At 37.3% G+C, this 23418-nt stretch overlaps 1 protein-coding gene across 1 annotated transcript in view; it reads left to right on the top strand.

The window, feature by feature from the left end:
• Positions 1-23418, top strand: part of RGS22 (regulator of G protein signaling 22) — a 66576-nt gene that overhangs the window by 28088 nt on the left and 15070 nt on the right. The window contains exons 12-21 of the mRNA XM_068672358.1: positions 265-370; positions 2264-2389; positions 3957-4058; positions 9946-10140; positions 13809-13901; positions 14399-14565; positions 17594-17756; positions 18386-18544; positions 20332-20394; positions 22424-22585. Of these exons, the coding sequence (XP_068528459.1) occupies positions 265-370; positions 2264-2389; positions 3957-4058; positions 9946-10140; positions 13809-13901; positions 14399-14565; positions 17594-17756; positions 18386-18544; positions 20332-20394; positions 22424-22585 (1336 nt within the window). The remainder of the gene's footprint in view (positions 1-264; positions 371-2263; positions 2390-3956; positions 4059-9945; positions 10141-13808; positions 13902-14398; positions 14566-17593; positions 17757-18385; positions 18545-20331; positions 20395-22423; positions 22586-23418) is intronic.

Raw genomic sequence — 23418 nt, 5'->3', positions numbered from 1 at the left:
TTAATATTCTCTACATACATTTACATTCTCTAAACTCACCTCAAGCATTTGGCCTTAAAGATATGTTGTGTCAGTTATTTCCATGGGGTCACATGAAAAAAATATTTCTTCACGTTTTTTACATTCACTGTAAGTTTGAACTCCATTTACTTTTTCCCTACTGCTTGCTGTGTTTTCTACCCTTCTGATGTCCTTTCTTAGTTGTTTATTTCATTGACAGTTTTAGTTTTATTCTTAAATATTTTCTTTTTTTGGTGGACTTAGGCCAAAGTCAGTGAGCAGGGACGTGATACCTTGTATAACTTTGGATGACTCTACAGAAATGAAATACCAGGCTCGTAGAAAGTACACCTATGCTGAGTTGCTCCCAGTAAGTAGTACCTGAAAATTTTAGTTGTCTTGAATCATGGGTTAAAATATTTTATTCTGTAGTATTAAAGGGGAAGTAGGCAATGATGGGGGAAATGGGTTTGATTATGTGAATGTCAATGCCTTATGCAGAGGTATAATTAGAATGTCAGCATTTTGTGTGTGGTATCTGTCACCTATTTGATAGGAAATCATGGCACATACAGAGGTTTATTTTCACTAGAAAGTGTTGATCTTCTCCATGGTGACCATGTGTTCAATAGGCTATTATGGAAAACTCACTGGATAAATGCTTCAGTGGAATCATTACCTAGGAAAGTATATCAGACTTAAAGTGTAACTGAGAACTGAATCTGGCATAGGAAGTCATTAAAATAGTAAAATTCATAAGGGGAAAATATTTCAGTTGTAAAAGTCATCTTTATTGCTTGCGTTCTTTGTTCTTTTGTTTGTTGAATTATTGCCTCCTAAGCAAGCCCTCAGTCCAGCAAGCCTCAGGAGGGACAGGCTGCACAGAAGAGCCTTCTCTTAATAACTTCTAAAATGCTGGCGAATCAAGCAATTTGAGATGTCCAGATTTAGCAATTTAAAACATATCTAAAACTTTAATGGTTGTGGATCGTTCACAAAGCAGATTGCTGTTTCACAGAGGTACCAATACCCATGGCTTCATACCTAAAAAAAAGTATGTTATGAAATCTGGGCCTGTTTACACATGCATGGAATTAGTTGGATCAGTTGAGCACAAGATTATTTGCTTTTCACACCAAAACCATACTTTGTTTATTACTTCACTGCATTCTTTTTATTTCTCTGTTAATTTTGACAGAAAAAAAAAAAAAAAAAGAAAGAAAAAAGCCTTGTCTTTGCAATTAGGGACATTTATATTTAGAAACTTACATTCAGGAAATGTTTACATCATGAACTATTAGTTTTTATGCACCTTCATCATGCAGGGTTTCTCTCTGGCCGAAGGAAGGAAAATTCTATCTGTTTACACTTGGAAGGCTAGGCTGGAACCTACAGTCAGGACCCCCCAGTTCGCTATCATAAATACAATGTAAAGGGGAATGCAGGGATCCACAATTTAACTTCATACCGGGGAGTGGGATCTTCCTACTCTGATTCAGAAGCCTTTTCCGTCCCTGTTACTGCTTGGAAAGAAACTGGTGATCAGCCACAAGATTCATCTACTTTCACCTTTTCTATCAGAGGTTGCAGGCCAGCCAAAGTTTCTTTTTCATGATCATCAGAAGCTAATGTACTAGACTGTAACTTCCTCTGGCTTCTCTGTGAGCATTGGCAAAATGGATGTATTCCTCCTCAAATGCCCTGGGAGCTAGCTGCTGTAAAGGGTATGGATTTCCTCCCTTACAATATTCATGATTTTGTTACTGATGTTGGTGGCATACCTCCAAGAGACATATTTTATTCCATGGAGATTAACCACTATGAGGTTTGACCAAAAATATCACTTGGTAACTTCTGTTAGTACAAAACGCAGTAGCCTGAGCTGAGACAGCTTTTGACAGCTACGTGATATAGTTTAGTATCACTACAATTCCCTGGATTCAGTGCTAAAGAGTCAATGACAGAATTAAGGCCAAGTTTCTTTTCCTATTTCAAGGAACCACCTATGGGATACTATGGTCATTTTGCTGCTCTACGCACCTTAAGTCATCAGATTTACTCCATAAAACATGAATATTTAATAGGAAAAAGGTAAGGAGAGCTATGATCAATTGCACATGTAATAGAAAATGGAGTCTGGTTTCTTGGGATGAAGGTACTAATTGAACACACTGCATGGCCCTCCATTGCAATGTACTGACATTTAAAAATAATGAAAGCCTGTTATTGCTTGTTGTATAACTATATATTTTTTTTTGTCCAGGGGAAAAGTGCTGCTGGCAGTGCTGTCTTAGGGAGATCAATAATGGAAAGCATGCTGCAGTCTCTTTATTTGGAGAGCAGAGCAGGCTACTACTTCACACACTTCTGTGAGAAGTCAGGGAATAAGGTATGAGCATTTTCCTACCCTGTGATAATTTAGTCCATAATTGACTGAATGCCAAGTTATAGAGGGCAGCCAGACTGAAAAAAAAAAAGAAAAATTGGAGAAAGAAAGATTGATGACTGGATGAATTATTACTTGTGAGACTACAATCCCTCAACAACAATAAACTGTTCATATGTATATTCAAACTAATGACAGGTCTTAACCAAGCTGTCAGATCCTAACTGTCTCAAACCTATTGGAAATCTGAATGTACCATCAGGAATAAAAAAAAAAGACTAATCGTTTTTAAAAACTGGCCTTTAACTTGGCAGAAAAAATGAGGTCTTAACCCACAAAAACATTTTTTATAAAGATGGAAAATCCGCTATGCTATTACTCATGATAATCTGTCTCATTCTTGCTTGTTGGGTTAGCAATGTCCAAACTCTCCAATGTTTTAAAAACGTTCTTCTACTTCCATGAAGCTTTTTGAATTTCTGAGAAACGTAACACTGTTTCTTCCCTGCAGTCAGTAAAGTCATCATTCATTGCTGGGTGTAAATTGAAGATTGGTTGGAACAATTTATTGATCTGAGTCAGTGTTTAGTGGCTTTTGAGGAACATTGAGTCTTTAGGGGAGACTTGAATACGATCAAGACGGACATCTGTTTCACTGCTAACACAACCCAGAATTGAGCAGCAGTAGCTAGAAATGCCTTTGGCTACCAGAAGGAAAAAGTCAACATTTTCAAAGCTGAATACCTTCAACTAAAAATGTTAAATGTGTACAGATAGAATCTAAGTAAAAGTAACTCATTTTTCATGGGAGATAGGCACCAACCCACATATCCTCTAGTGCAGGTGCCAAACTCCTTTGAAAATTATTTCCTTAAGGGCTTGTCTAAAACTGTGGAACCTACTTCATTTATATGCCAGGTTTCATAGGCTAAAGTTTGTGGAAAAAAGTTTCCTGCCCCTATCTTTTTGAAACACATTCATTATTGTCCAATGATGGTGGTTTCAGGGTATTTTTCAGATCCAAACACCATAATTAAAACAGAGGATTTGGGGAAAGATTTAGACTCCTTTTTCTAAAAGATAATTTGGCATTTGTTTGAATTTATGAACTGGTTCCAAGACACTATGCCTCAGAAATTCATGTAACAAAAATGCAACGATAGTCACAGTAACATATATCAAGTATACAATATTTAATTGTTTTGGTTATTGCTGCAAAATGCTGTTTCACCGTGGCACAAATTCTGCATGTCCATTATCAGCATTTCTTCTTAAGTGCTGGCTTTATGCCACTGAAATGTGGTTACTCTTCAAATGTTAACTACAATGTTAACAATTTTAATGGCCAATTATGCATAAAGGATACAATAAAAGATATAGTATCACAGTGACGATGCCATTAAATATGTTGTCCTTCTGCCAGTATGCAACAGAAGATTAAATCCATTTTAAATTGAGCTTGATTTATGATGACCCCAAGGAGCTAAATAATTACTTGCATTGGAAACTCAACCTTCTATAAATGCCTGATATTCGGGTAGTAATAACTTACATTTTTTTTCATCTCTAGTTGTGGAAGAACAGTGCGTACTTTTGGGCTGACCTACAGGCTTATCATCAGCTTTTCTACCAAGAAACTCTTCATCCCTTCAAAATATGCAAGCAAGCTCAAGTAAGTTGTAAATAATGTATTTTTTCTTCACAAATAAATTTGTTCATTCCCTTCACAAATGCTTTTGTTCAGTGTAAAGACTGAAAAGAAGATAGAAAAGTTTCCAAATCTTGACAACTCACACCAAAGTATATCTGGTTTTGGACAATAAAAGAAGCTCTTTGGCTTACTTCCACAGAATGTCTTGATTTAAATGTTAAACATGCATAGTTTCATTTCTAGGCTCTGTTGTCTGTTCCCAGTTTTATCTATTATACTCAGTTTACCTAATCTCCCCTTTGCTACTCTACGTCGTATTTGGAAACCTCCTGTTTAGTGTTAACATCTGTGATAACATTTTTTTATAAACCATCTAATCATGTTTTACCTTTCTTTCCATCTCCTACGTGGGTTAAAATTGCAGGTCTTGTAGTCCAGGCCTCAGATATTGACCTTAAGTCATGAAAATGGATCTTTCAGTTGTCAGTCTTGATTTTCCTTTTCTGGTTGTCAGGGCATTCATACTCTTTACATAAGCATCTCCTCCACCCCCAGATTTGATCTTTAGACCCTTATTTACTGTCAAGCATAATGGATGTTTCCTATAAACAAGTATTTTTAATAGAATATGCACTTTAAGTCAGGGAATAAAACAAATCTAAGCTGGTTCACCCCAGGCCATGGGTACTGATAGCTCTTACTGACTGCAAAATAGTCTGATACTGCCAGGAAAGGATGCTACAGCAGTGTGATATTGTGAGAAGGATTCCAAGCAACTTTTAACATCATTTTGTGAAACTTCAGTCTGTTTTCCCTCTGTAAACCTCGTGTGGGAGTATATTCTATCTGCATACTTGAATATACGCTGTAATAGAGCAAAACTACTTCAGAGGTTGTTGGAGCAAATATCTCTAGGGAGCAGTGGAGAATAATCTCATTGTATGGCTTACACTATTGAGCATCTTGAATTCGTCTTCTCTTCTAACTTGGGAGTTTTACTGGGGCAAATGACACAATGTTGCATATTTGTCCATTTTTTTCACTAGAATTGGTGTTAATTGTATGGAAACTCTAAGCAGAGGCTGAAACTTGGACTCCCTCTCCCTCTTGCATACTGGGTAACCTGAAGTACTACCTTGTTTATTTTTTTTTCCCCTTTAACTCTACCGATGGCATTCCTAAGGCTGACCATCTCCCATAGCTGCATGGGTTTGTGGCTAGGGACCTAGTTCACAACAGACATGTAAGCTGGCTGCCTCTCCTGGTGTCCTTCTTCAGAACTCTCATCTATCAAAGAAGCTGCACAAGCAAGTTGGACTGTGTGGACGTTTTGTACCTATCCTTTTAACTTTGTAGTTGAGTCTCTGAACTTGTGGTATACTTAACTAGATAATCTTTGGGGAAACTTGATAGGGACTGTTACTCGGAAAAGTCAAGATGTTGGAGATTCACAAACAGGTTGGATAAATCCCTCTTTCCATTAGGCAAAGATATACTGGCCCAAATTTACTGTGCCATTTGTGGGCACAGTTGGCTTGTTTAATCAGAGAGTTAGGAGTGTGGCAGTGGCAGTCTGTGTAAAGTCAAAAACATGAAAAAATTCTTTTTTTTTTTTTAAGTAAAAAAAATAATTATTTAACCTACTGTATCTAGACTGTGTCTTGATCTTCCTGTATATTTTTCGTAGACCAGTCTTAGGTTATGGTCTATGATGATCTCAGGTTAAGAGCTACAATTCAGTTTTTAATTCAGATTAATTGCACACCATCTTCCTCTCTTTTTGATATGGTTGCATGGTTGAAAATTACGGCTCAGGTCTTTTTTATTTTTCTTATCAAAATTTCCAGTGCTGGCCTGGTGGTGACAGCAGAACATCGCACAATCGGTGTTACTAAGCAATTGCAAAGAGCTATGTACACATAGCCATTAAAGTAAATACATCAAAACGAAATATGTGAAACTGTTCCATTAGCATAACTAACAGCTGAAATGTAACATAACAAATCAACACATGTGCTGCAACATTTGGTATCATTCTCAAGCTTGCCTTTTAAGGCTGCACAAAAATTATTCTTGTTTTCATTGGAACACTGTTAAGAGTCAAGCTGCATCCAATCTACAGGGTCTGCTTATGGAAAAGATGCTCTCCCAGATTCTGTGCTCACCTTTGGCACAATAAGATAGTCATACCAAATACTCCTAAGAGAATGTGGATCAGATTCTACCAACACATCATCCTATGTATTTTATTATTTATTACAGAAAAAGACATCCAGAGTATTCTGTATGTGTTCTGCCTGCTTCCTGTTAGGAACAAGAGCAAACCTGGATTGCTGTGTCTGCTACTCATTGTTTCATTTGTTAGGTATTTTTATATAGCTTTATGATAGAGAAGCACATTCATTCAGGGGGATGTATATTCATTCATTCAGAGAAAAACAAAAAATAAAACAAAACAAAAACAAACAAACAAACAAACAAACAAAAAAAAACAACACCAACATAGAGTGAGGATGAAATCTGATACATAAGAAAAGTGATGGGTACTGGTAATCACCCAGGAACGTATGTCATTATTCACTATAACCATACACGCGGGAGTGTAAAATAAATTGGGAAAGAAAAACAATGAAGAAACAGATGCATCCTTTGAAAAAAAAAATGTTACTTAGAGTTGGAAAGTTTAATATAGCTATGGGAAGTACAATATTTTAACACTAGAATCAGCTTAGATAAAGGAAGTTTTCATTACTGTGAAGTTCTAGGGTCAGATGCAAGATTTATGTTAATGGAAAGTGATGATGGAGGTTAAGGCAGTGCAGCCTTTCCATTTAAGGCCAGGCAGTGCATTGTATTCTTCCAATCATGTAATTCTGTCAAGCAGCTGCACAAGCCCCTCATTTAGATCAGCGCAATATCCACACCAAAGAGCAGCAACGTGAAGCATTGGACTTAAATTGTTGGTGTGTTTTTTGCTTTACTCTAGTCATTCTGAGATTACTTACCAAAGTCTTCTCATATAAGGTGAATTCACAAAAAAACCCAAGGCCTGAACAATCCCTGATTTGAAAATTAGTAGAAGAGACCAAACTCTTAATCTGAATTTCCTGAACATTTCATATTTTCAGATTTGTGCCATCATAATTAATGTCAAGATGCAAACTCTGATCAAAATTCCAGATCAGGGTTTTGGGCTGGATCCATCACTTCTAATGCACTTACAGGAAAATGTATAGCTGGCAGGTAGGAAAGTTCTCTGTATTTTACAAAAGAAACAAAACATCGAGTAAATGAAGCATGATGTGCACTTGATATCACATGCCTAAGATTTTTGTAAGAGTTCTATAAACTTCAAATTCATATAATGTCATTTTTTTTTTCTGTTGATCCTTTAGGACACTGGCCAATACCACAGTTTCACTGTTCCACTGAGACTGAGAAAACCATAAAGTTTCCATGACATAGGAATCTAAAAAGGCTATGACCATTCTATTTAAAAGGACACAATGCTTTTTTTTTTTCTCCTTTTTTTCTTTTTCCTCTTGCTAATTTCATTGCCCAGTGTTGAAGGCTGTGTTTTTTCCTCTTTTCTGACATGCCTAGAACTCTTAGCAGTTGGTCTTCCCACAGTCCTTGCATTGAAATCAGCACAGACCTACAGATGTGCCTGCATCCTCAGCAGGGGACACCCCATTTGCAAGTGCATGCAGTCAATTTATTGCTTTGTGATGTTATGTTTTTACTTGGTGGGTCAAATTCCATAGCAATGGATTCTTACAAGGATTAAAGCAAAAAGATGGCATCACACCAAATTGTCAGACAGTGTGAATCTGCATCCTTCAAAGGTGAAGAGGCTGTACTGATTACAGCTCTGAGTGTCTGATTCTTCATGTTTGGAAAAGTGCACATCTAGGTTTAGAGGTCTAACCACCTCTAAATTTCTGTTTCACATGTATTACCAGCCCTAACAATTGTCTATGGAAAAACAAACAAACAAAAAAGAAAGTATTTCTTTATTATGCACTAATTTTTCACATGAAATTAAACAGGGTTAGAGAGAAGTTTTGCAGGTTGAGTAGCCTTCAAAGGCAGTCCCTAATACAGCAAAACATTACAACAGTGTTTGTGTGAGCAGATTGCCAATAGGTTTTGGACTATTTAAAATTTCAGAAATCTAGGCAATTTCTGACCCTGTAGGTAGATATTTTTTGTCATCTCGAAAGAACAATGGTAAAAATATTTAAGTTAATCCATTGCGTACAAAATCATGAGGGAAAGAGGAACACCACCTAGTAAGTTGTGTTTTTTCATTTTTTTATTTTATTCTTAAAACTTTACTGAAAATGACCAGCCATTTAAGGAATGAGGCTAAATGTGTGTGAAAATATTGAGGACCTATTTTAGCCCCTTTCACCTATTTGCAGGTTGCTTGTGGGGTTTTATGAATCATGACAGGTGGACCAATATATCCCTAATGATGAATAAAATGGTTAACCGGTTAACCTCTCTTTAAATAATCTATTTCTAAAGATATCACATCTTTTTATCATTGGGTTGTTCCTTTCTAATTTGTCTATCTTACATGTTACATGGATTGGATCAGGCTAGAACAACTGAAGCTCTGGTAGTTTTAGGGTTCTTCAAAGTAACTTCTAAGACTTGAAATCACTGTGAACCTAATTAATGCTCTCCCTGTTAAATTTCAATTTATTCAGGGATTTGCTGAGAAGGCTATAAGTTAGGATAAATGTGGTCTTGTTCTTTGGCTAGGACTCTACATGTGAATTTCCTATTTCCTCAGCCATACCCTTCCACCTGTGGGCTGCACTGATAACGTGGTCCATAATAGCTACCAAAAAGGTTGCCCAAAAAGGTGGTGATAAGGTGGTCTAAAATAGCTACAGTCTTTGTTTTCAGTGATTACATCTGCACAGAAAGGGAGTGGAATCCTGCAGAAACAGCAAATATACTAATTACAAGTTCTAATTGGAGGATGTCAGCTCTTGTAGCTCTGTATTCCTCAATGACCTGATACTGTGAGAATCTAAAGGGTGTGTTTAAAACGTCCAAAAGAATAGAGATGTAGTCTTGTACTATTGCTGTTTGAAAGAAAGAGTCTAATAAGTCAGAATTTGATCTAAGTCAAACAGAAATATAATTATTTAATGTACTCAAACATACTCTCACTGTGCTAGAAATCTAATCACAACAGTGTTCTATTACTGCTTGAAAACAGAGTAGATGTACTATTTTCCTCCTTCTACTGCTTTGCTCACCTACTAGTTACAGCTGGATTTTATCAGCATAAAGAAAAATGAGATTTATCAGAAACCTGCATTCTTCATTGTCAAAACTGTGTGAAAATAAAAACCGAAGATGGACTCTTCAGTGCCGTCCTACAGAGAAGTTCTGTTTTTTTTCTACTAATCTGATCCCCAACCATATGTTTAAAAATAGTTGGACTTTGACAATGTGAATAAGAGAAAGCATTTATATGAGTTTTATTATGGCAATCTCTCTTTTCACTTGATGTCTTAGCTGCAGTCAGCATTGTGATGTATCAGAGAGATATTCTTGAATATATGCTTTCAAGATATTCCTGGAAGAAAGTGCTTTTCTCCGACTCTTCAGTATTGTCTTTCACAGCAATTTGTGAAACATTTAAAATGAAAGAAGAATTTGATCTAGGTGTCTGTTTGAAAAAAAAGAAGTCTTTTGGGAGGAAAAAAAAAAAAAAAAAGACAAAAAAAGGCTGTGCTTCAACAATGTGATGCTAGTGAAAAGAAAACATTCTCCAGGCTCTGTGTTTCTCTATTTTTACATGTTGAATGGCAAATTCTGTGTGTTTCATAAAAAAAAGCGTATTATAAACCTTGCTTTGGTAAGGCTTTCTTCTGTTTTATTGCAGTTCCTTTATGCAACTTACATTGCCCCATCTGCCAGTATGGACATTGGACTTCATCAGAGGAAGAAAAACATGATTTATCAGAAAATTGACCCAGCTTTTGAGGATCTTTTTGACTTAGCAGAAGAATATATCCTCATTCTTCTGCTAGAACCATGGATGAAAATGGTGGAAGCAGACAAGAACACTTACGGAAAGGTAATGGGCTTGGATGACACTGTGAAAAATTTCTGTCGTCAAAGAAAATCACAAGAACCTTCATATACAGCCTTTCCCCACTCCTGCACTTAATTCTGCTTCATTTACAGCCAGGAAGGGAGAAGTATTATGGGATATCTCACTCACACACTCCCTTCTACAAAGATGCAAGGAGTAGGCTGAGCTTCTTGTGAAGAGCAGACTTCCCCTTTAAAAGGGTGCTGCAGGCTTAACAGACCCCACACTTGGTGGAATGGGAAGGAATGCCTCTTGCTACAGCAAAATTTCTCTTTGTGCTGTGATGCTATAAAGTGATTTTGTAGTACAGTGTTTTTTTTTTTTTTTTTTTTTTTTTTTTTTTACTACTTTCCTGCATGTACGTATGGACAAGTAGCAGAACTTACACCTAAATTCAAATTTGAGAATGGTCTTCTAGGCCTATTAGGAAGTCCTAAAAGGCCATTTCTAGGTGGTGGGTAGTACTACATGTTTAAGAATAGAGTATAAGGACAGAGAAAAAATGTACAGAAGCATTGCCAGCTTCAGCACTTTGCAATTGAGGAGGTTCATAAAGCAGATGTCTTGTTCACATTTTTGTGTTTAATAGTCTTTGATGACCTTTTTTCCCCATGACTTTATGTAAACGTGTCTTGGGTCACTGTATATCTTCAGCCTCACTGTAGCAGTTACGATCCATGGTTATGAAAACGAACCCAAATACTTATTTTGCTATGTCATCAAAGAAAATCACAAGAACCTTCATATGCATATAAAATATAAATACTTCTTTTGGTTCATTTTCAAATCCCTCCCTGGTAATTTCACTGGATGCCCTAATTCTATAAGCATGAGGAACAGTGAACAATTGTTATCTTGTCATATCCTTAGTGTTAATGCTTTTACATGTCTCTGTCATAACCCACTTCAATTACATCTCTTTGAAACTCACAAATCCGTGACTATTTAACTTCCCCTTTTACAGAAGTCAATTCATACCTTTCTTAAATTTGTCAATCCCATCTGTTTTTGCTATTTTATGTTCTTTTCACGAGAGGCAAGCAATACTTAAGATTTGTATGCGCTAAGGATTATGTAGTGGCAGAATGGTATTTTCTGTTTTGTTCTTTTTTTCCTTTCCTAATTGTTCCTATTATTCTAACCGCCTTTTGATTTCTGGTGAACTTTGAGTGGATGTGCAAAATGTAAGCTAATAGCCATCTGCAATGATTCCAAGATCTCTTTATTAAGTAATAGCAGCTAATGTAAAGTCCTAATTTGGAGCTCATTTGAATGACCTAACATTTATTGTTGTTGAATTCAGCTGTTCTTGTATCACGCAGACATTAAGTATCCTGAAATCCTGCAGCTCTTCATGGTCAATTTATTTTTTTGCTTTGTGGAATCGTTTTGCAAACTTTGTTGTCTCCTCACTCACCTCCTTTTCCAGATAATTTCTGAATATATTTGAAAAAACAACTTCAGCACAGATCCCTAGGAGACTCCAATAGGAACCACACCCCATTATGAAAACTCTGTACTTCTTTATTTTTGATTTTCTACCTTCTAATTAATTCACAAGGGGACCTTCTATCTCATCCTGTGATAACTTAATTTCCTTAAGAAACTTTGAAAGTTTGAACATTGTTGAAACTTTCTAAAATGAAATATGGGAATCCAAACACATCTGCAAAATATTCTATTTAATTGTCAAGCTTTTCTGTGTTATTTTTTCCAAGCTATTCATCTAAAATTGTTTGTGACCTGCAGAATGACGTGTAATTGATTGGTGCTTTCATTAATCTGAAATTTTATTTACTTTCTATCAGACTAATATTAAAGTAATTTGAATATAATTTGCAAATGCATATTTTACATGTGTATGATAATGTCTAGTATCTAGTGCTAATGCCTTGCAGAAGCACATGATCGGCTAAGCAGAGTATTAGGATACACCACTTGCGTATAAAAAGGGCTCTGCTTTTGAGGATTCTGAATACAGCATTTTCACTGCTTCTAGTGATACAAGAACTCGTCCAAAGTAAGAATCAAAACCAAACCCTTACTTTATGTTAATTAAATGCACGTGTCAGGTAATATTTCCTTGAATTAACTGAGGATTAATCTATTCCTCTTTTGGTTTAGATGATGCTTTGCTTTGCAAGTGTTCAGTTACAGGCAGACTTTTAAGTAAGTGCCCTAATAATGCAAGCATCCTAATCAGAGATTGAAAAAAAAAATAGAACTAAGTCCTTTTGAATGCACAATATATGTGTTTGTGAAGAGTTATTATAAACAGACATAAAACAACCTGTTCTGGGAGGCACTCGAGTCTCTTTGTACTGGGTGCAGGCTGTTGCATTAGCCACACTCCTTCTGAGCACAAAGAAAAGGTCTGCTTTGTATTTTCTTCAGTCCCTGGCTCTACTCTCCCCCTTTGTTCTCCCATACATCAGGATGTATTTGGCCCATAATGAAACAAGATATTTTATCAAGAATTAGGTGAGTTCAAATTTGTTTATTTGGGACACAGTCAGTATATATCTACATTTTTATCTTTAAGCAAAACATGAAAACAGGAGAGTTCCTTTTTATTATTGACTCTCATCCTGCCTCTATCTGTTCTCTGTTTGAAGTTTGTGAAAAATGTTCTGAATTATTTTCTTATTTGCTTTTAAACTACATTTTCTTTTAAAGAAAAGAATACCCCAAAGCACTTTATAACAGTGGAATAGAGTTACACTGAGCCTAAGGACATTCAGATAAAATGGTGATTAGTGTGGTATTCATGTTTACATAAAAGTGTAATGAATATTAATCTAAAAACTCTTCTTTTTCTTGCATGCAAATTCTTGTTTAATTAGACCACAGCTTTCTAATATTTGTAATAGGAGTGCTAATCACTTTAATTAATTAATTGAGTCAGTTTTGCTAAATATCCTAAACCTACATTTGAATGGTTTAGTCAGCCGAGAGGGACACCAAACTATTCTTTACTCAGTTACGGGTTGTTTGCACATAACATGGAGCATTACTCTAACTATACATGTACATGTAATGCTTCTAGTTAAGTTAAAAAATACCAACAATTAATGAGTTCCAATCATGTACAATTTACGGTTTTAAGGCACTAACTGTTATCAGACTGAAGAAAGGAACAGGACTGAGAGTCTGAAAGCTTTCAACTTAATTGTTTAGATATTATAGTAAGATGTCATCCTTGTCTCGAATTTCCTTTTCTGGAAACGTGTCACTTTATCTTTTTATTATTTCCCACTGAGAGTGATAGTTTTAAGACCTGGCTTTCTGCTTCTCAGTGACACTTTGGAATGCAATTTGCTGGTGGAGGCTATCAGGTAAGTCTGGCGTGCTTTACACATTATAATTCAACAATTTTTTAAATACGGTGTTCTTCCCTTAAAGAGGTTATTTAGCAGTGTTTTGTAGAAATCTACATGTGAAACCACATAGACCTGAAAATTTTGTTCCACCAGAGCTTTTAATTGAATTGTTTGTCACAAGGATGTGACTTCTAGTGTCTCCTAAACATCTGTCTCATTATTGGCAAACGTATTCTTTTCTATCCACTGTCACTGGCAAGTTGCCTGTCCAGTTCTCCATCTTTCTATAATGTGTACTGTAGGGATGACATAAGATATTATTTTTATTAGGTGGAGTTGGTGGAAGAAACTCGACAGCTGGACTCCGTGTACTTTAGAAAGCTCCAGGCTTTGCATCAAGAGAGTGTTTCCAAGAAGGATGAGGTAAGACAAGTACCTACTAACAAAAACAAACTCTTTTTCTATCAGAGAGGGTTAACGCTTTGAGTATCAGCAATGAAAGACTGACTAAATGCCAGTTTGGAGAAGAAAATAATCTGATTTCTACCATGCAGGTTTTGTGTAATGATTGATAGCTATTGTGTTAATTACAAATTCAGTTTTCTGTCAGTTACATCAATAATACACCTTTATATGATTGGACGTAACAAGACAGTTTCCACTATTTGAACAAATATCCCAAATTCAAGTAAATTACAGGTATGTATTGATATATTTGATTAAAGAACCTGCAGATGGTATGCTTAAAGCAAACATAAAAATTAAGCTGTATAAGAGTTAGGGCCTTAACTCGATCTATTTTCTTAGTGATCATAAAGCTGTTCTATGGAAACAGAAGTTGTTTAATGCAGGATTATTAGACTGGGCAAATACAGAGACGAGCAAAGTAGTTATGCAAGTGAAATCATTTCTTCCCTCAGAGTACTGTTGCTGACACTGGTCTTCCATCCTGCCCTGATGTTCTCAAAGAAGCTCAGAACTTGTGTCCAGTTCCCAAAGAATCGGGAGGTTCTAATCTGTATGATCTGATCCACGACAAACAGAAGTTAGAAAAGTTCTGGGTTTTTCTTAATGAGCACTCTGCTGGGTATGTTTCTCATTTATTATTATTTTATCCATTTTAAAGTTCAGAAGAAATCTCTGCTGAGAATCTTGGCTATGTAAATGTTCATGGATTTTAATCTTTTTTTTGTGTGTGTTTGCATATTTATGAAGTAGGCATGCACATTGTCCAGACAGCTGAATTGTCTTAACTATTTTTGAGGGTAAAAATTCTTCTTCATAGCGTGTTTGTAGTCCAGTTTTACTTTCAGTTTATACTTTTATTAGTGGCAAATTCCTGAGTGAAGCAATGAGTAAAAAAATATCTTTTTTAGTACAGTTTAAATTGAGTACATTTTAAGAATTAGGGTAGGACATTACAAAAACGTACAAATAGAACACAGCCATGTTATGCTTATTGTGTGAAAGCAACTGTAGTTTTGTTTGTACTGATCTGAACAGAATTAACTACGCACCCCTAACAGATACAGTTTATGCAAGGTTCTTGAAAAACAACCCACTTGTTTAAAAATGAAGATTTAAACAATAGTTCTAGCAGAAGTAAATGTGAGTTTGCCACTTTCATTTTTTCCTTCTTTTTTTCTTCCCAAGCCCCTCACTTATCTCTATTCTGTTTTAGGAAAAGGCAATTGTACTTTTTAAGTAACTGCTAGCAAATCCCTTAATTGTCACTTCCTTGAACCTGGGTTCCCATGAGCTGATGCTTATAGCTAAACACTGCTGTGGTTTTAAATTGGATGTTCGTCACTTTCTTCTGAAGTGCCTAAGGATGGTCATCTAGCACAGGATTCCTCTGGCCAAGACCAAATATCACCACTTCTGCTTATCATCATAGGTTCCCTTTGTAGTCAGAGAGATAAATACTTCTGGACTCAATTCTTGTAATTCTGAAAGGAACATCTAGAAACAGTTGGATGAATCATTTCTAAATACGGCTATTTTTCTTCATTGACTACAAAAAGAGTGTAGGTAACAAGCTTAGACTGAAAATTTCATGGTGTAGGTGTTCACGTTCAAGCAAGCATGATGCCACATTTCTTCTAAGTTAGTTATCTAGATCAGTGGTCTCCAAACTCTTTTGATTGTGCACACCTGTCAGTAAAAGTTTTTTGAGCATGCATACTCAATATATACGTATTTATTTTTTTAATAAATTAGAAGCATGTACTACTGAAGCTCTAATATTTTCTTCCTTCCTCCCAGTGGGTTGTTTCATGAACCCTTGCATGCTCACACTCCACTTAGAAGACCACCAGTCTAGACTTCCTCTCTAACTGGGGTAATGGTAGCAATCACCAGTGGACTGGCTAGGATGGAGTATGCTAAGTCACCTCTGTGAGTTCCTGTCTCTCTGTTAATCACAGACAAGTCCTGTGTTAAGTGATAGAGCCGGCCGGAGAAATGCTTAATCTATGAACAATTTGCCTTTTGTAAAAATTCCTAAAGAAAAACATTTGAAAAAGTCTCAGAAAACTGTTTTAGAGATAGGTCCAGACCTAGTAACCCAAGTCTGTTGTGGCCCAATTGTAAGCGATTCAAGTTTCATGAAGTCAGGTTGCTAAGCACCTGCACACAAATTCTGGTAAGAAACAAAATCAATTTCCATTAATTTATACCCTGTTAAATATACAGGATACAATCACACAGTTGCAGGACAATTTGTGTTACTTAGGTTTAATGGGTTATTTATAACTAATTTGTTCATTTTGCCAGAGCAACTGACCCTGCACATGCTCCTGATATGTTGGAAGTAAAAAGTAGAGCATGCTTGGATAAGCCATTGCTGTAGACAGTTTAAGCTAATACACTTTAAGATGATATATTTGGCTTTTTAAGTAAGATGGACATATTTGGTCAGTTGGCATGGGTAGATGACAAGGAATAACTCCATAAACCACAGTAACTTGGATCGCTTTCCTGTGGGTGAACTTATTTCCCTTTTGACAAACTAGCAAATGAAAGAATTTCAGTCTCAATAGAACTTAGGCCTGTATGGGTCTCAAAAGGCTTTTGAAAGTAAGACATCTGTTCTTAAATCAGTTGGATGCTTTTGAAAGTTTTACTCAAAGATTAATCCTTCAAAAAAGCCCGTTATTAAACAAATGAAAAAGTGAAACAGATTTGTCTGAATTTAATGCTTCATGTTTCCTGCTGCAAATACAATGAATGTCCTCATTAAAATGCTCACAAAAGTCCAGATAGTAAGATACTATCAGAAAACAGTTATGTGAATTATTACTGAAATTGTGGGTATGTCAACTACTATGTCCTCTGGTTTAAAGAATAAAACCAATATATGTTCCATTCAAACAAACTCAAATAGATAGTATACACTCCATTATGAACAATAAGTATTGAATGGCCATGTATTGCCTATAGATACTATTTGTCATTTAGTATAAATAATGAAATAAGTAGTAGAATCAGTCATTTATGAAAAGGCAGTGCATGAAAAGCCATAGAGGTAAGATTTACCATAAATTCTTTTTGTCTGCTTGACTTGTGGACTAATGCAAAAGCTCTAGCACCTCACATGGGGTAGGAAGGGGGTTGATTCCTGGGGCTGCTGCTCCTAGCTGTCAACCTCTCATCCCTGTTCCTCTGTCAGAAGGCAGGACCAGGAGGCAGAACGGCAATGTTGACTTATTTCCCAGTGGCCCACAGCCTGTAGTATCAATTCAAATTCTCATAGTACCAGTTCATACTCATCTGTTTCTTTTTGCATTCACCCTGTGAGCTCTTCTCTGTGTCTCTAGTTTGCAGTCCCTGCTAGATTTAGCAGCAGCAAGCTAAGGAGGTTGCTCCATTCAGGGTCCTCCATAAGGAACCCTGAATGAGCCGCCCCAGATGCTTTTTGATCTGTCTGTTCAGCATGTGCCACAGTCTCACCAGATGGTACAAGCAAAGAAAAACAGACATAAAATTTCAGTCCAATCTGACCTGGTATTTAGGACTTAACACTTTGGTGGTTTGTGGTTAAATTAATAACTCTCTAGAATGTTATGAAATTAACTCAATATTGAAGAAAACATTCTGTTTAAATTTGTTTGTAGGATGGATCTCATGTGCTGGGTAGATATTGAACAGTTCAGGAGGATGCTCCACAAGGATAAAGAAGGAAGGGAGGAAAAGTCCAAGGACATTAAAAACAAGTACCTGAACAAAAAATACTTCTTTGGACCCAACAGCCCAGCTACCAGACAGCAACAAGAACAGGTACCGGTTACAAAAGCATTCATTAAGAAACTAGTTGCTGTGACTGAGATGAGTCTGTCATCAGCTTTACTCTTACTTTTCCCCAAGCTATCTCTGCAACTGTAATCTACATTTTTTGGCCAGTACTTCTGGAACAGAACCAGTCTGGTTCTGCTTTGGTTGTCGGGGTCTCTTACTTCCTGTTCAGGGTCACCCTTCCAGGTCCTCACAGAACATTTCTCTTAAATCCTGATCTGAGGCCACAGCCAGGGCATGCAGAGCACAGCTCAGAAAAAGTGTAAAAATGTTTTTCAGGCAGAGTGGCTTGTTTCAGCTTTCTATTTTTGGTATGTCAGTAAAGTCACAGACGGCAAGTCTGAGCTGTGGTACTCAAATACATCTTGATACTTACGAAATATACTTGGTCAAGTTGGGGTATTATTTGCCAGAGTCTGTATTTTATTATAGGTAAGGACAAATGTAATCTGTTCCCTTTTATGAAAAGTACATGTGAGCCTTGGGTAAGCATGCATTAAATGCTTTGCTTACAGTTAAGCTCATGCTTTGCTAAATCAAGGATGTAGAGAGATAAAGGACTTCTGGTATACACAAAAGTTTATTTCATGTGTTATTGTGTTTGGATTGCTTAGCTAATGCATTCAGGTGGAGGATGGGGACAAATCCTTCATGATCGGCTTCCTCCAGCGGTTTTGCTAGAAATTCAGCAGTGCATCCAGAAGAGATTAGAAGAACAATGGCTACCATTGTTCCTGGCAGATGAACAACGTGGGGCGGAGGGACAAGCAAAGGTAATTTTTTAACAACAGCAACACATATGGGCATTGTTTTTTGTTTGGCTCATTGGGAGAAAAAGGTTCGGGGGAAAACAGCCTATAACTCACATTCAGTTTACATTGAAAAAGACACTCTAGCACATACAGGTTGAAGCATTTAGCTTGATAATTGTGAAGGCAGTTCCTCTGAAGGCAGAGTCTGGCTGACAGTGTTATTGTTAGATCCTAAATCTGAAGAAGTTGGTGTTGGCTCTGCTGCCAAGGGAGAAAGTTAATCTTTGCCATAATGTTGCAATCTCCATGTGCCATTCTGCCTGAACACAGAAGAAATGCTGCTTTGTAAAGGATTTGCCCAAGGGGACAAGAACACAAGCAAGTGGGCTTCCCATGCTGTATTCACTCTCTCATACAGTGTCCATATTTTCCCTTCTGGAGCTACAGTGCCTGTAGAAATGACTGCTGGACTTCTGAAATTCTGCTTGGTGGGGATGTTAACTGCTACAAGTCTTGCTTCCGAATGGTTACTCTAAAAAGTTGCCAAAAAACTTAGAATGAGGAGCCTTTCACTCTGCTGGCTATTAGAAAGACTGGGGAAAGGGCAGAGCCAACATCTGCCTTTTACAGGAGCAACTCTGTGGCTGGGATCTATGCAGGGAGATCATCCTGCTCATGACAGTTGCAGAACAACTTGTTCTCTTCACTTCCACAAGATCTAGGAAATGTGAATGTCACAGCAGAAGGAAACTTGATGGTTCCACCATGCGGACAGACATGCACACCGCAGTGATTCATAAAACTTACTTTCTATGATTTTTTTTTAACATCAAAAGGGTTATCAGAAGTGTCAGAAATGCACACAAACTGGATCCTTTTAATTGATTCAGAGCATTAAGGAATCAGTAGATTCTGGTAAAAAAAACCTGTAATCTTAATAATGATAAAATTGAAGCAAAATTTCCTAGTCCTCTGCCATTTGTAGCTGCACTCTGCTTCACTTATGAGCCCTGGCACAAGACCATGGGATGAGGCTAAGCTGCTTCCAGTTCTGGAAGCCAGCTTTTGCATGCCTCTTCTTGCACCTGCTGCACTACTGGCAGGGAGAGTAGCCCCTGCAGTTTCGAAAATGCTGTATTAAGCTCTAATAAACAGTTTACAGGAAATAAGTAGTTTTAATCAGCTTTTAGTCTTTCCCTAGTCTTTCCCTTCATTTTTGTCTCACTGCTCTTTTCTCTTTCTTACTGCAAATTCAGAGGATGAAAAGGTCCTTTGAAGAATGTATTTTAGAAGAAACGAAACCAGATGACATTCTCCACTTGGCTTCATATTTCACAGTGACCAAACACTGTGGGCATGCTATGTAGTCCTTATTCCGAAAATCTGCCCTTGATTTGAGGTGTATTTTTTGCTACAAAGAAGCTGAAGGATCAAGTCTGTATTTCTGATACAGCTGTCCAAAGGAACAAAACCTATTCATATTAAAAAAAAAGAACATCATTAGACTCAAAATCTATTCCCAATGTAAGTGGTACATCAGCATTATGGGTAGGATAAACCAGGGGAAGAGCACCGTTTCACTGCCATTGCCTCTTGACTTAACTCCTCAGTGTTAATGAGCAAGGGCTCATTTATAGCTTAACCGTGGATGGTGTTCAATGTGGGTCCACAAGTTTCATGTACCAAGAGCCAAATGAAGATGGTTGAAGCATCAATTATTCTCCCACTGTGGTCTCAATAGTTAGAGAGCTGAACATTAAACAAATATATTAAAAAAAATACAATGATAATCTTTTGTTCAACTGTAGGTAAAGGACAAAACCGAAGATCTCCTAAGCCAAAAGCAGGAGAAGACAACTAGGATGTGGAAGGCAAGTGAAGTTTATTATGTCTCATGTGTCTACAGTTTTGATGTCTTTTCTGTTCAGACCTCGCACATCCTTCACCATTTCCCTGCTGACAGCGTGAAGCCCAAATGCAGTGCTGTCAAAAGCAGGCATGATTGTATTGGCTACAGTGGGACAATTACTCACATCACTGGTGAATCTAGCTCCCTGCTGGATGTTCACGGTAAATTTCTCTCCCTTCCTGGCTAAAGAGGTCATACTTGAAAAAAACATGTCTCGTCCTTCTCTGTAGAGCACTGTTAACCCTCCTTAAACTGGTATTGTACCTTTAATGCACATTTATCTGTATTTTGCATGCTGTGGACTTATTGGGACAAGCTGTTCATTCCAGCATCTGGTAGTTTATTTATTATTGCGAGTGGATTACGTGCAGACACAAAAGGGAATGTGAAGTATGCAGTGGAGTGGGCAGGTTTAATCATATCTCACAGTATCTGTTTCATTTAGAATTGTATTTTAATCTTACAGCACTGAGATAATATCAATTTTAAACATCTTAAACCTTTGTAATAATACATTTCATCAGATGTTTGCCAGTTTTTTCTCTTGAAGAGCAGTGAACTCTTGGTGATTGCCAACATACAAGTTGTGTACATTTATTCAGTTGAACTTTTATTGTCTGTTGAAATCAAACTGGAGACCCGGTCACCAATTATCCATGCAAACCATTAGCTCGGAAGGGATCCAAAGTGCATGTGGGTTCTGTTAACTGAGTTTTCTTTTGTCTGTTTGTCAGGAAGATGATTATTTTCCATATTCTGCTTTAAGGTTATTAAACCATAAGCTAAACAGTATTCGTACATCAGGATAGGGGTGGGAGCAGCGTTGTGTTCCTCCTTTTATGAATATGCCCCAGAAAGAATTTTTCCCAATAGCTTCTTAAACCCTGGTCACAGCGGAGGGAACATGTTTGGAAATTTGGAGGAGGGCTGAGAAGATACCACCTTACTTACTGTCTAAGTTGCACTGACTTCATTTTAACCAGAGGACTCTTTGGACAACCACCATGCACCCTCCTGCAAGGGTAGGCGCCCAACCCTGGCAAGCTCCACAGCAGAATCTGAACTGTATCCCCTGTCTTTAAGCAAAGCTGCAGAAAGTCTTTCAGCTTAGCATCAGGTTATATTGCCAGGACTGTCTGCAACAACTACAAATGCTTCTGTCCCATGCAGACCATTGAACAGCACTCCATCTCTCCAGGACTTCAGGAGTTTTCTACCACTGTTACAAGACAGTTTTCATTCATCCATCTGATAACAAAGGGGGATTGTTTGGCTTGCTGCTCAGTGACAGCACAAGAACTGTTTGTTCAGGAAGGCAGGCCAGCCTGAACTTCATTTCAAACAAACTGTCCCTGCATAAGCCATCTTTCTTTCTCCACCCTTTCCTGGCTGCCTACTGCTCCCTGCATTGCAGCGGGAGGATTTCCAAAATGTCTCGATGACTTTAAATTCTATTTTACTATTGGTAGTTTTATTCCACCGAGAGCAAATTCTCCAGCTTCTGTTGGTGATCATGGCAACACATTTCAAAGCTCATTTTGTTAGTGAGATCCCTGTCAGAAGCATTTTACAACTTTTAGCTATGTGGTTTGTCTGTTCCTTTTTCTTTGTTGTTTGTTTGCACAAAACTCAAACTGTTCTCTAGAAAAGTAGCCTGTTGCCATAATCAATAACAATAGCTGTTTCCATACTTTATAGTATGTACTCATATGGTCTAAATCATTGTCAGTCATTTCCTCTCCCATCACGTTTTCCAAAAAATGTTGCCCAAACCAAACTGGAAAAAAAAGAAAAAAGAAAGAAAATAAAAGAAAGGAAAGAAAGAAATGAAACCTTGCCAAATTCTATTGTATCCATGTCATAAACCCATAAACTACTGAAAGTTAGGGTCAGTGCAAAGATAAGAATCAGACAGTTTACGCTAACTAATGCCTTTGTTATTGCTTTTTGAAACAAAGTTTATTTGGTGCATTTATTTCTTCTCTTGACAGCATGTGGACAATAAGTGGGTTTCTTCATCTAGTGAAATAATTGCTTTCCGCAAAGCGCTGTTGAATCCAGTGACAGCAAATCAGTTTCAACGCTTTGTGTCCCTGAAAGGAGACCTCCTGGAGAACGGAGTGCTCTTCTGGCAAGAGGTACAGAAGTATAAGGTACGGTGGTAAAACGGCACAAGGGGAGCATCATTCAACTTGTAAGCAAATGCATCCATTACTGCAAATTAGGAGAATTTTAACAAGAATATCTCTAAGCATTTTCTTGTTCATAGTAAAACCTCCTTCACCATTTATTTGTCTTTTTCTTTGATGAAAGTCCTGATTTCTTAAGAGTAGCTGTTTTTTAATGACTTGAATGTTTTTTGTGTGCTTCTTCAAACTCTACCATTCTTTTCAATCTCTGAAGGGATACTACTTACTAACAAATGCCCAGATTTTGGTATACATGTGTTGAGCAGTAGAAAATATGCAAGCAGTAAATGTTCATTCTGTCTTTATAGCTAAACACTGTTAAACAGAGGGATTATTGCTGAGTTGGGTAGTTTTTCAAAAATCAGAAAGAACTTTGAAATTCAATCAAATGTACAAATGTAAATATGGTCTCTACCCAAAAAGCTTGCACGTAAAATGCAGACATCATCTCCCTTACACCCTGCACAGTTGCATCTGACTGCCACTGAGGAGGTGGCCAAGGTCAGCAGGGGTTTTCTGTCTTCCACATGCATTCCGCTTCCAGCAGCTGCTGTAGTGTGAGGCAAAGCACAATCAGAAACCTCTGGAGTGAGACTTTAAATCACACAGCAGCCTCCTAGTAACACCCTGGACTAAAGGCAGATGTTTCACTTCTTCCTTATTCCCGTTGCCTCTGGGATTTTGCTGGAGCAAACAAAGACTCTCCTGGGCTCCTGAACATAGCACATGGAGGGCAGGTAGTGTGAGGTTAGCTAACATGCTCAGAAATTAGGAGCTGAACACAGGTGATGCTGCGG

Source organism: Anas acuta, chromosome 2 (assembly GCF_963932015.1).
Source record: "Anas acuta chromosome 2, bAnaAcu1.1, whole genome shotgun sequence".
Lineage (NCBI taxonomy): Eukaryota > Metazoa > Chordata > Aves > Anseriformes > Anatidae > Anas > Anas acuta.
This window is presented reverse-complemented; position numbering and strand designations above follow the sequence as displayed.